The 14,511-nt window shown below is 39.0% G+C and overlaps 1 protein-coding gene across 5 annotated transcripts; it reads right to left on the bottom strand.

Moving 5' to 3' along the window:
* Positions 1-1,238: 1,238 nt before the first annotated feature.
* Positions 1,239-12,926, bottom strand: LOC121257476 (calcium-dependent protein kinase 26). 5 transcript variants are annotated; one of them, XM_041158484.1, is made up of 9 exons: positions 12,783-12,926; positions 11,649-12,481; positions 11,136-11,279; positions 10,905-11,057; positions 4,872-4,987; positions 4,440-4,607; positions 2,742-2,966; positions 1,997-2,144; positions 1,239-1,537 (listed from the first exon to the last, which is right to left on the bottom strand). In XM_041158484.1, the coding sequence occupies exons 2-8, from the start codon at positions 12,406-12,408 to the stop codon at positions 2,022-2,024; spliced, it is 1,689 nt and encodes a 562-aa protein (XP_041014418.1). In that variant the 5' UTR covers positions 12,409-12,481; positions 12,783-12,926; the 3' UTR covers positions 1,239-1,537; positions 1,997-2,021. The 5 variants fall into 5 exon arrangements, with proteins under 5 accessions (XP_041014418.1, XP_041014419.1, XP_041014417.1 ...); XM_041158485.1 differs by having other exon boundaries at positions 11,649-12,465; positions 12,783-12,925; XM_041158483.1 differs by lacking the exon at positions 12,783-12,926 and adding an exon at positions 12,741-12,775 and having other exon boundaries at positions 1,239-1,567.
* Positions 12,927-14,511: the final 1,585 nt, after the last annotated feature.

Genomic DNA, 14,511 nt, shown 5'->3' on the forward strand with positions numbered 1-14,511 from the left:
CGATTCCCTACCAATTACCAATCATTGCCAGCAAGGTTTGACATGATGAACTATTCAATCATCTGTCATTGTTTTACATTTTTTAAAACGATGATAAATTCTCTTTAACAATCAATAATTGTAATTTTTGCCACTTGCAAGACATTCCTTGTCATGAATTTATTGTATCATAAAAAAGTTAAAGCATCAATACATTTGTATCGATGTGGAATCCACTTCAAGAGCTTGTTTGGTGTGAAAAAATATAGACTTGTAAATAGATTTTTTTTTTTGTTTTCTTATCTTGTATGTAGACGCCTAATTGAAGTATCATTTGAGTTGGGACCTTCCCAACTTGACCAAAATATGAGAAATATCCTTTATTTTCCAGTCCAGACAACACCAACAAGCCACTGCCCATATAGTAGTTGTGTCGTAGCTAGGTGTTCTGTCTGACAACTTGGATCCAGAGCCAGAGGAGACTGATTGGCCTCAATTTCTTTCTAAAGTGATTGTATATCAGAGAAGACTGTCGGTGGTGCCCAAATCCAGTTGATTAATCATTAATCACTATTCTTTTCCAAACAACAAAAGATAGAAAATGATTAGGCCCACTTTGACCAGAGGCTAGATGCACATGTTTACCATTTCCTCACCGACAGACAAATCTGCAAAAAACTGTAGTTACGTTGGTGAGGGGTATGGTGGAGATTATACTGCTCTTCTCTTTATTCTTGTTTGAAGGGGATAGGACTTCTTCCATCGTCATCAAACTCAATGAGTAGCAACCGCATTTTCCTATTTTCTAAGGCCTCGTTTGTAACTTGGACAGAATTGAGACCAATCTAATTTTAAGCTGAGTCTAACATCCAAATATCCAACTTTCAAATCATTAAACTCATTTCAACTCAAAACTTCTTTACACTTGAGATTCACAATTTTTTTCAACTCAACACCTCTGTACACGCAGGACCTACAACTTTTTTTAACTTTCTATAAATAAATCTAAACTCATCTTAATATTCAAATACATCTACACTCATCTTAGGTGAACCCCATAAAACTCACTTCACCATCTCAACTCACTACTATTTATAAAGAATTCAATTCAACTCAACATTCAAAACCTAAATGTGTAGCTTTAACAATCACTTCCACAGTAGTCAATTATGGAAGTGGACCATTTATGGCATCCCAGATACATTCACATCGATCCACAACTTATCTTTTCGACTTTTGAACTTTACATACTCAGAATCGAAGCAAAGCCTGAAGTAAAGAGACACATTATCCGTGGATCAAATCCCTTTTCTTTCAAATACAAACAGAAACCCCCAAATGAAAAAGAGCACCAAGCAATTCAGCAACATGAAAAGATGTAACACTTCACAACTAGGTCTACAACGCTTAAAAATATTTCTTTTTTGAGTCATACAGCATCCCTCAATAAATGCCTCAACCTAGAACCTCCAACACCAAAATGGTTTGGAAGTGGGGAGGAATCAAAATTATTTCTCAAAAGCTTCATCACTTATTGTCTTCTGCCTTGCTGTACAACCTGCCAATGTGCCATGCCATCAAAATAGGACTACAGATTTAAAACAGGTTAAAACGTTCCATACATAAGACATAATTAACTGAATTGTGGGCAAAAGAATTGCAAGTTACATGGATTAATCCGGCTTTCTAATATTTCTAATTTCATTTTTAGCAAAGTAATCTGTCAACTGAAACCAGTCCAAATCATTTGATTATCCAAATGGGAAGCTAGTTTGAACCTTTCCCACTTATTGACAGACTTGACTAATTATAACAGTTGTCATTCGATGATGTTTCGGCTGAAAATGGATATTGATTGTCCACTGGAATATAAGACCCTATGCATGATTTTATTTTGCCTTTAAAGCTCAACTAAGCACAAGATGTTGCCCTAACAGCTGAACGACCCACCAAGTTTCATGGTATTTGGAAAGAACTGGAAAAGGGGGGTGGCTCAGATACACAAAGCTGAAAGTACCTGCACATAATAAGCTTGTTGGGAGCTAATGAACATTAGGTCCATCTCTCATGCTCAAATTCAGACTGTTTCTCATAGTTCGTCTTCCAATTCCTGCATTCCCCTTTTGCATCATAGCAACAAATTCACCATAATCGATCCTTCCATCCTAAAAAAATACAAACAGCAGCACATCAGAAATTGCTCAACAAAGAAATAGTAAAGCCAGGGAAAAAAAGACAAAATAAAACAAACAAATAGGAGAGAAGATAAGGGGGGTAAGCATTGTTTAAATAAAAAGAACAGTAATCAAGGGAAATCTGCTTGCCAAACCCCCACATTTTGCGTCAAATTTATATCCCAATTTAGTTGAGCAATATATACTTAGAGAGCAGATTCTTAGACCCAACCTTCAAAAGTTCTTTATATATAGAATTACGAAGGGAGAATGCAGATGGAAGCTAACCCATAATCTCCCATTATTTAATGCACAATTGTAAAAAGAGTGGTGTATGAGTGTGCGTGTGGGGAGAGAGAGAGAGAGAGAAAGAGAGATTCAATTGCTTAAATGCAAGTATCGAGATTCGTGTCATTCAGATGAATACTTGGACTTCAAAAAAATAATACAGATTCACAAGCAATGGCAGGAAATTTAAAACTTAGATTTCAAGAATCAAACTCATATAGAGATTATTATATTAGAATGCATGATTGTTTACCGACTTCAGCTTCTCTGCTTAAGAGGAACAAAATAAAGATGACTTACATTATCTTGGTCAACTTCTCTAATTATATCTTCAAGAAATACATCAGTCATGTTATGTTCTTCCCAAGCTTGCTGCAGCTCGTCAACTGTAATATAACCGCTTCCATCCTTATCAAAGTATTGAAATGCTGCAACAAGATGTTCCTCACGTTCTAGTTTGTTAAGATGAACTGTTGCTGCTATAAATTCCCCATAGTCAATAGTCCCACTGTTGTCCACATCAGCCTGCACAGAGATAAAATAGCTCAGTAAATGGAACATATTGAACCCATGAAATAACACATTACAAGCATAACAATACAATAGTGCAATGTCACTCCACGCTGAACTTCAAAGATAATTCAAAGGAAGTGATTAAGGGTATTAAAGAATGCTAAGCTATATTGTACCCTCCTTCAAGTCTTGATGAGATGTCCCTACCAGTTCACTTCCCCAGGATATCCTTGTCTTCTTGTAAATATTTCTCTTACATATATTGAATGGAAAAGATGAGGGCTGTACAGTGAAATAAATTCTTCCTTCCTACACTTACTATTTCCCATTATGATTAACAAAGGGATTCCTGTATCATAAATGACAATAATCCTTCCCATGTCCACCGTTTTTCTATTATGATAAAGAAAGGAGAGATGTGATAACTAAAATTCCAAAAAGCTCTGCAACTGCGAACATAATTGGTTTCTAAGTACGTAAATTCCCAATTAAAAGGAGGCACTAAGTGACAACACATTTCTTCAAAAGCAAGAAACTTTGCACTAATGGCGGGTCCATATTCAAACATGCATCTTACAAATGAAATAAAAAAAAATCCTCTGCTTTTCCACTCAAAGTTTCTTTGACAAAACCTTCATATATAATATTGACAAGGATACAAAAGACATATAAGAGTGCATAAATAAAAAAGTAGCGAAAAATCCCCAGCTTCGTGTACTTTCAGATGGTTATGTGTAAAGCACATCGCCAACTCCTTAGAAGTGGTATGTGCTTTACACACTCCACCTTCGGAAAAACACCAACCACATTATGGTAGAACGTGACAAATACTACCTGAGTTTCATCTGAAAGCACAACTGCATAATGCTTATGAAATCGGACTTTCATAAATGTCCGAGTTCGTCATATTTATAGAGCAGCTAACATGGTAGCTGATTTTTTGGCGAAAGAAGGGGCTAAGGGTATGAGTATAGATTTTCAGGATGAGAATTTTGGAGTGAGACGTTTTCATGGCCTTGTACTTGCGGATAAATGGGGTCTTCCCTATATTAGGCACTAATATATCTCTGGTTGTATTGATGGCTTTCCTCTGCCTTAGTGAGATTATTAAATAAAATTTGGGGCTTCTTTAAAAAAAAAAAAAAAAAATGGGACTTTCAGGAATCAGGATATAAATTACCCAAACATAAATCTCCGAAATATTCATTTGACATGAGATCACCAGCTTATGTTCTTCAATACAAGCAATAAATTTTAATCACCCAACACACAGAATTAACGTGGATTCCAATACCCAAACGAAGCAATAACAAACATGCATTCCTGTTACGATGAGAACAGAGCAGATAAGCAGAACAAGAGCAGCTTCATGAGAACGAAGAAGAAGAAAAAGAAAAGAAACTAGGTGATAGTGAAATATGAAATAAAACAATAAACGCACCCCCACCAGAAAATCAGGTATTAGCTACAAAACAAATGCCTTACCGCTTCCATTAGATCACGTATCTCTGTATCCTTCAAAGTAGAGCCATATTTTCGCAAACCAGCTTTCAGTTCATCGAATGTAATCGAACCACTGTTATCAGTATCCATTGCCTGAAACATTTCTCTCAAACCAGCAATCTCCTCCTCAGACAGGCTTTCAGCTATTACCTGACAGCACAAAACAGAGATTAGAAGTTCCATCGATATGAAGAGTAGGCTCGATGTTCGTAAGGGGCATGCCAAAAGTCATCAAACATCAGTATGCTTCTCAAATAAACAGCCAACCCGATACAGAGTGCAACGCTGAATCTAAAATTTTATTCAAACTCCTAATACCCTCTCTCTCTCTCTCTCCCCCTCCCTCCCTCACTCTGTATATATACATATCTATAATATATCTTTTTTATTCCTGTTCCATGAACCTGTACTTACCCGTAAGGCCAACTTCTTTAACTTATTCATTGCAGAGAACTGCTTGAGACGAGACAGTACAGCTGGATCCAGTGCTCTATCAGGAGCAACTCCATTTTCACATATCCACGGATGGCCTAAACAAATGATTGGTAAAGATAAATCTCAATTTCATCTTGAAATTAGTTCAAATAACAAATAAATTCAATAAGAAACAAATGATCTTTTTTTTTTATTCTCATTTCCCAAAACTAGCACAAATCTTGTGAAAGAACCATATTAATCACTAGACCTATCTTTTTTTTTTTTGATAAGTAAGAGATAAACTTTATTGATGTGAATGAAATAGACATGTACCAAGTACACAGGAAGTATACAATAGAACACCTAAATACATTCTAAGAGCGATGAACTAAGGATAAGAATTCATGAATATCATCCCCATTTAATACAATAGCTGAAAACCAAAGCAATAAAGTATGAAGAAAAAAATTCTTCAGCTCCACCATTGTTCGTTCCTTGTCTTCAAAACAGCGTGCATTCCTTTCCATCCAAATACACCACATGATACACAACGGAATCATTCTCCAAACTGCTGCCACTTGATGACTGCCCTGCAATTTTCTCCAACAATCCATCAAATCCACCACTCTCATAGGCATTACCCAAGCCACACCAACCCTTCGAAAAATCTCATCCCACAACCCTCTCGCTACGTCACAATGCAGTAAAAGATGATCTACCGATTCTCCACTCTTTTTACACATATAACACCAATCCAACACAACACATCCTCTCTTCCTCAAGTTGTCCGTGGTCAAGATCTTCCCAAGGGCGGCATTCCAAACAAAGAAAGCAACTCTAGAGAGCACTTTAGACCTCCAAATGTTCCTCCAAGGGAATGAGGTGTGATCCTGTGTTATCAAGATTTTATAATACGCATTTACTGTGCATTTCTTTTGATCCTGAAACCTCCATTTCAAGCTATCATGCTGTGCCATAGTAGTCCCTAAGGAGTGTAGCAAGCTGAAAAAGTCTGAAACCATAGATAATTCCCAATCATGAATATCCCTATTAAACAGAATATTCCATTGATGCGAACCATGAGCTGCTAACCTCACATCTGCCATTGAAGCCTCCTTATTAACTGCAATATGATATAACACTGGAAACACTCTTTCTAATGCATGGTCTCCACACCACATGTCCCGCCAAAAATTGATTCGGTTGCCCTCACCTGCAACAAAATGGATATGATTTACAAAACTTGTCCACCCCTTCCTTATAAACTTCCATAGCCCCACTCCATGCCTCCCTCCACTTCTTTGGAACACCAACCACCCCAAGCAACACCATATCTAGCATCATTTCCTTCCACAAAGATCCCTCTTCCAAATGATATCTCCAAAGCCATTTCCCCAATAATGCTTTATTAAAACTTCTCAAATTACAAACACCCAACCCCCCATTCACAACTGGGGCACATACTGTCTTCCAATTAACCAAATGAAATTTCTTCTCCTCCCCTATACCTCCCCATAAAAAAGCCTTAAAGAGTTTCTCAATCCTATTCACCACCCCTGCAGGCATAGGAAAGAGAGAGAAAAAATAAGTAGGAAGATTAATGAGGGTGCTCTTAATAAGAATGAGACGACCCCTTTTCGATAAATACACCATTTTCCATCCAGCCAACCTTTTCTCTATCTTCTCTACCACCCCATCCCATATTGCTCTACTCTTGAAAGTTGCACCTAGCGGAAGGCCCAAATATTTCATTGGGAAAGAGGACACATTGCAATCCAAAAGACTTGCTAGACTGCGTATATTAGGAACCACATCCACCGGGACCATCTCAGACTTGCCAAGGTTCACCTTAAGCCCTGACACTGCTTTAAAACAAAGTAATAAAGCATGTAAAGTTTGGACTGACTCCTATCCGCTTCACAAAAAAGCAGAGTGTCATCTGCAAAAAGGAGATGTGAAATGGTACAAGGGCTACCAGAGCCATTTCCCACCTGAAAACCAGATAAAAAACCCCCACCCACAATAGCCTGCACCATCCTACTCAATGCCTCTATAACTATGACAAAAAGAAGAAGAGATAATGGATCACCTTGTCGCAAACCCCTCGAGCTATCAAAAAAACCAGCAGGAGTGCCATTAACTAGCACTAAAAAACGGGCCGTTGAAATACAATGTCGCATCCAAGAAATCTACCTATCTCCAAAACCACACCTCTTAAGCAAATACAAAAGGAATTCCCAATTCACATGATCATAAGCGTTCTCCATGTCTAGCTTGCAAAGAATACCTGGACTTCCCTCCCGCAATCTAGCATCTAAACTCTCATTTGCAATGAGCACCGAATCAAGTATATGTCTCCCTCGAATAAAAGCATTTTGAGGCTTGGAAATAATACTTTCCAACACTGGACTAAGCCGATTAGCAAGAACTTTTGAAATAATCTTATAGACACTACTAACTAAACTTATTGGACGAAAATCCTCAATACTCGAAGCCCCATTTTTCTTGGGAATGAGCGCAATAAAAGTCGCATTAAGTGATTTTTCAAACTTTTAAAAAGCATGAAATTCATTGAACACCCGCAAGACATCACCTTTCACCACATCCCAACAAGTTTGGAAGAAACCCATTGAGAAACCATCCGGACCCGGCGCTTTGTCCTTAGCCATCCCAGAGATGACCTTGAAAATCTCATCTTCAGCAAAAGGTCTCTCCAAGACACTCACAAGTTGCAGATCAATTGCCTCAAACGGCAAGTCATCAAGCTTCGGCCTCCAAGTTACCGATTTGGTAAGAAGAGTCTCATAATAATGTGCAATATGACTTTCTAGTTCAGCGGGAGAGGATAGAACCTAAGTACCTGAATGTAGCGACTCGATTGCATTGTTACGACGATGAGGATAGCCATTTTGTGAAAGAACTTCGTACACCTATCACCCTCTTTCAACCAAAGAGCTCTGGATTTTTGACGCCATGACGTCTCCTCTGACAGCAAAACCCTTTCCAACTCTGCCACAACCGAGGCTTTCCTCAATAACTCCTCCTCAGAGGCCCCTCCCAATAATTCCTTACCCTCTAACTCCTGCAATTCTTCCAACAAAGTGGACTGCTGATTGTCAATGTGACCAAAAACTTCCAAGTTCCACTTCTTCAGATCTTGTTTTAGAGCCTTCAGCTTACCTGCAAGAATGAAACTCGGGGTGCCACTAAACTGGTACGATGCCCACCAAGTACTCACCATCTCTACAAACCCGTTCACTTTAAGCCACATATTCTCAAACTTGAAATACCGGCAACCCCCGTGAATGCCCTCACAATCTAAGAGAATGGGAAAATGGTATGAACTGACTCGAGCTAACCTTTTCTGACTTACTTCTGGATAGTGGGCTTCCCATAACGGCGAGACAAGGAATCTATCCAATTTCGACCAGGCACGACCGTTAGACCATGTATACTCACCACCCACCAAGGGAAGATCCATAAGGTCCATATCAAAGATGAACTCAGATAATTCCGCCATGGCCAAAGAATGCCGATGATACCCCGATCGTTCACTAGAAAAACGGGTAATATTAAAGTCACCCCTCATACACCACGGCACATCCCATAAAGAGTGTATTCCCGCCAACTCCTCCCACAACCGTCGCCTATCTCTATCCATATTGGGACCATAGGACCTTGCAAAAGCCCAATCCCACCCATCGCTCACATTTTTGAATAACACCGAAACCGAAAACTCACCAACACACTCCTCAATCGCCTCAACCACCCTTTTATCCCACATCAATAACACTCCACCTGATGCTCCCTAAGAGGCCAAATAGGACCAACCCACATACGAACATCCCCAAATACTACGCACAAATCTTCTATCAATAAAACCCAACTTTGTTTCTTGCAAACATATCACATCACCCTTCCACGACCTCAATAAAGCTTTGATACGAAGACGTTTATTGCTATCATTGAGACCCCGTACATTCCATGAAACAATTTTAGGTTTCATTAAAACTTAACTTTCCCCTCCCTTTCGGTCTAACTCTTCCGCTACTCCCATTCTTAACATCATAATTGATGGAGCATGTTAAACGTTTAAGTTCCCTGTCTTGTTTTGTAGCTGATTTCAAACGACTAGCTTCAATAGCCACAAGAAGTGCCATAAATTGTTCCTCATAACCTCCGAAAGAGACCCCAAAAATATTTTGTAACTCCTCTACCTTTTTGAAAATCCAATTCGACGAACTACTCCCATACTCTAAACTGGGAGGGAGTGTACACAGAGGAGTAAGAGCCCCCTCCTCCCCAACACTGTTATTGGGAATCAGAATCAGATCCGAAACACCCAAATTATTTGTTTCACCACTTGAAACCATATTATTAAGAAGACTGTCATCCCCAGAAAATATCCCACCAAGAATATTCAACTCCATTGATGGGGAACCACACGGATAATCTACCTGCACCTGCACAGCCTCACCCCCAGATGGAATCCCACTTTCCCGCGAAACAGACTGCTCCTGCACAGCCTCAGAGCTTTCGACCACCATGCAAGACTCAGAATGCCCATTCTCCACCAACATCCCTAGTGACGAGGACGCTGAAGCAATTCTCGAACTCTCCAGCGCTATCGGCTCCACCAAAATCTCCCCCTCCTCTAAAGCGTCCCGTCGGAGCACCTTTACCGGCTCACCAGGGTGGTTGACGGAGGTCATCGACACTTTCTGTGCCGGTAGGGTTGCCGGTAATGTTCTTATCAGCGCCACAGAAGCATGTCGCAATCCTTGATCCGATATCTCGGACCCGATATCCTTTCCCGACCCATCTGTTGTCACTGCTCTCCAGGCCTGACCCATACGACAAGGCCCACCCTTACGGCCCACAATTTCCTTCAGCTCAACCTTGCCCTTAACGCAGCATTTCAAGTAACTGATTTCATCTAACACGATGCCCACTTTCTCTTCCAAGCCAACTAACATCCTCAAAGACACTTTCCTCATTTAACCCCAACAGTCTGTTGTCTTCTCCACCATACCTCTGCATATCCTCAGAACTGATTGCGCCTGGCACCACGTCTCTCACAGCACGAGGCGGTACCTTCTTCAGCACCTCACTGTACGACCTTGCTCCTCCTGCCCATGCCGATGGAGCACCTCCCTCTCCTCTATTCTTCTTTGCAAAAACTGCCTGGGATGTGTTCGAAACAGAGGGTGAACAGATCTCCATTAAAGTATCTCCAAATCTCCTCCACCCCTCCCCCTTCCTCCCTTCCGGAATCACAAGCAAACCTCTCCTCTTTTTGCGACCAAATTCTGAGAGGGAGATGAAGCTACCATTGAGATTACGTCCCTTCCTCACTATTAACACTGTCTCCTTTCCTACGAGTTCGCAAAAACTCATGAGGACCCAGTGTTCCTGCACATTCCTTCACCATAGAACCCAGCCAACCCAGAGTTTCCCAATCCACTAAAATATATTTCACTACACGACGACTACTTTCTATAATCCTCCACCACCTTGCGTTCTCCTTTCTGAACTCAAAAAGCTTCTGGTCAATGAACACCTTATTACACAACCCCATCTAAACCAACCCACAAACAATACAACCCTAATGTTTCAGTGATACACTAATCCCCTCACGAAGGAAAAGATATATCGCATATACTTGATATACTCTATAGCTAATTCAACATAGACTGTTCATTCAATAAACAGTTGCTGAAGAGGAAAAGACAAGGTAGCATTTATTTATAAGTCTCTAAACATTAATTGCAAAGTAGATCAACCTAAAAAACCTACTTTAGAAAGTCTAAAAGTTTGCATTAACACTGGAAAAACCCAACTGGTAGTGCCTAAACAGCTTATGCAGGTTCTGCATGCTGATGGTAATGTCTAGCTGTATTGCATTCAGTAACAGTAGCATAGAGAACAAACATCAACTGAAAGGCTGTTTTATTAATTCCATCTACATCAGAGCCCAAATAATTCTGTAAAGATCATAAACAAAATGAAGGGCGGAAAGGTTAAACATACATAAAACTTCATGAGCAGTCAATCGTGCTGAAGGTTGAGAACACAGCATTTTTTGGATTAGGTCTTTTGCACTGCCAGATATTAGGGGCCACGGGTCTGATTCGAAGTCAATATGTCCCTTCAACACCGCATCAAATATTCCCTGCTGTGTTTCTGTATCACCAACAGATAAACTTTCAGTAATGCATATAGAAACTTTCGCCCACTTTAATAGTGTATAAACACACATACCAGCCCAAAATGGCGGCACACCACTTAGTAATATATACAGTATGACCCCCGCTGTCCATACATCTGCTTCTGGCCCATAATGCTTGAGGAGTACCTCAGGAGCGACATAATATGGGCTTCCAACCACATCAGTGAAAATTTGGCCTGAAATAGCAAGCCATTTATAAAGATTAACATCTCCTGTAAACGCCTCATGAAATGCATTTTAGCTCTTCAATCATTGTCCAAAGGCAGCAGCATCATTAACTTCACAAAAGTAAATTGCAAGTTAATTCTTATAAAAAGCATCTCCCATTAAGTTCACATATCATTTGGACATGCACACAATAAATTCATAACTTTAAAACATATAAATGCTCCATTGCATTTGGGGTACAATTATAGGGCCAAACAAATGCGTAAAGTAATGACAAAGGAAAAAATTCAGGTGCTTCAGCACGTTAATTTGCCAACAGATAATCTGAAACATACAAATTAAGGAGAGAGAAAAAGCACAGGCACTTGTTAAGTTACCTGGTTTGAAGAAAACAGAGAGTCCAAAGTCAATGGCTTTGAGAGAGAAATCATCATCCCTGTTAACCAACAGGAAGTTCTCGGGTTTTAGATCTCTATGCATAACCCCAAGTGAGTGACAAGCCTCAACAACACCTACAATGATCTTTGTCAATTCAGCAGCTTTCCTCTCAGTGTAATGTCCCCTTTGGATGATCCGATCAAACAACTCACCACCACCACAAAGCTCCATCACAATATGCACATACAAGGGATCTTCATAAGCACCCTTGATGGACACGATATTCTTGTGACCTGACAAATGGTGCATTATCTGTATCTCCCTCCTGACATCGTCCACATCCTCCTTAGATATCAACTTCCTCTTCGAGATTGACTTACACGCATACTCCATACCAGTGGCGATTTCAGTGCAAAAATAAGTAGTCCCGAATTGTCCCTGTCCTAATTTACGACCCAAATTGTAAAGATCACGAATGTTTGCAGTCTTATGACCCAACACATAATAAGCTTGATTATCAATGCCGCGCTTCATGATGGCTTCTTTCTTGGTGGAACTAATAGCAGGCAAGTTGTTGTTTTTGGGGTTCTCTTTGGAGAACTCTTGGGCAATGAGCTGCTGGGTTTTCAAGCTGGAAGGAGAGTGTTCGGAAACGGAGTGGTCAGAAGGGGTGCTGTGCTTGGAAGTGGAACGTTCGTCGGGCTGGCCGTAGCCCTGAAAAAATTTCGCCTTGAAAGATCCACGGCATGTATTGCCCATGAAACAACCACAATTCACCCACACCAACTTCACTGCCTTTTCCTCATCCAGTAATCCCTCATTGATTTATTCACTGATAAAATTAAAGACTATCAGTCCCAAATCCTCAACAAAACGAACAAATTTGAAATCTCAGTGAAAAAAAAAACCCAAAATCTATGGTTTCCCAGGAAAACTCATCTGTCAAAACAAAGAGACCCATAGGAATAGTCTGCTAAGTGCTAATCAAATATCCAAAGATCAAATTTTGAAACAAGAAATCACAAACTACAGAAGAAATGGATATATCAGAGAATAAATATTTAATACGAGTAGGAAAAAGAGAATCATACGGTAAATACAAGGGGAGAGAGAGAGAGAGCTGGAGCTATTACCAGTTGGTGGGAAATGACAGAAGATAGGGGAATAAAAGCAACGAGCTTAAAGTCGGAGATGTTTAATGGCGTGACCCTTCCATTTTAAACATCTCTTCTCCTCCTTCTCCTCCGTTTACTTTTATTTTATTTCGGTTTTTGTCGTTATGTAAGGATGGTGCTGCTGAGAAACATCGGAGCGCATCGTGAACAGCTATCTTTCCCACTCTCTCTCTCTTCCAGTTTCTTTTCCTTTTCCTTTATTCCTAAGAATGCTTTTTCATCCTCTAAAAGACAAACAATTATAAAAAAAATTATCGTATTATATTTCGTCTTAATACGATTTGACTGGCCGATGGATATAGAGGTTAGCATTGCCGTCGATTGTTGGGTAAAGGCCACGCGCGGCTAAAGGTGATGTCGAAACCTTGCTGCTAAATTTAGGAGTCTCTTGTTTTATGGCCCTTGAAATTTCTTCCTCAAGTTTTTGCCATTTATGGAACACAAACTTCCAGTTTGCCATGGACAATTTCGATACATCGAATGGTCGTCCGTTCAGCGTATTGGAGGCGACCATCATGGCTGACAGCTTTCACGCCTTTCCTTTATTTACTTATCAAGATTCAAAATGGCTCTTTTACTTCATCAAAAAGACAAAAGTCTGAAACTTTTTTTATTTATCTAAAATATGATTCTGGCCACTGGGAAACATCAAACATGGTGCGTTTACTTTATTTTGAACTTTGATCCCACCCCGGCCACCGCCACCATTGAAAATCCATTTATATCAGGCGAAGTAGGGTTACAAAAGTTAAACTTTTACCGATGCATTTTTTTCGAACAATGATAAATGCTAGTATGCATCAGCTCATTTCAAGCCCTCATATATTTAAATTTTTTTTTAATTTTTTTTTTAATAATTAAAGAAGTGATTTTTAATTTATTAGTATATTTTTTTATTTTTTAAAAATATTTAAAATAAATAAATAAATAAAAATGAATATTTGTGCTAGTGGGCATGCCCCGAAATCAAAGTTGGGCGACACGCTAGCATTATCCAAAAACAATACGTTGTTTTCACAATCCAGATTCATGTAAGTACTCTTTCTTCTTCTTGATTATGAACTTAAATTTTGCACAATCTCTTTATAAAAAAAATTATTCTCATCAGTTATTATTTACTATCTCATACTTTACATCTTATAAAAAAAGAAAAATAATAAACACATAATATTTTATACAATACTTTATACAACAATATTTTAAAAAGAGGAGTATTTTTATAAAATACCTTATAAAACTAATATTATTTTACAAAAATATTCTTATTTTATAATATGTTATATAAAATGTTGTATGTTTATCACTATTCATAAAAAAACTCCTCATTCTATGAAAAAAATATAGTTATAAGATATAATAATAAATAGTGATCGATGCATAAAATTCCTCCTGCAAAAATGAGCACACCTGAAATTCGTTTTTTTTTTTAAAAGATTGGCATAACTTTCAACTTAAAATTATATTTGGCATGCTCTGACGCAAACCAGATTGATGCATACGTTTGCACAACCCAATTGCCTGGTTTTATTGTTTCGTTAACGCATGTAACACAACTAATCCTTGTCTTAAAACAAAATTTAATTGTACCGTAATAGCACAGGCAAAGGTGTACTGATTTGACTCTAAAGGCTTTGAGACGACTCTGCAAAGAGATGAAAAGGGCAGCTGGCCAACGAAAACATGACAC

The sequence above is a fragment of the Juglans microcarpa x Juglans regia genome, chromosome 3S (assembly GCF_004785595.1).
Source record: "Juglans microcarpa x Juglans regia isolate MS1-56 chromosome 3S, Jm3101_v1.0, whole genome shotgun sequence".
In the NCBI taxonomy this organism is placed as follows: Eukaryota; Viridiplantae; Streptophyta; class Magnoliopsida; order Fagales; family Juglandaceae; genus Juglans; species Juglans microcarpa x Juglans regia.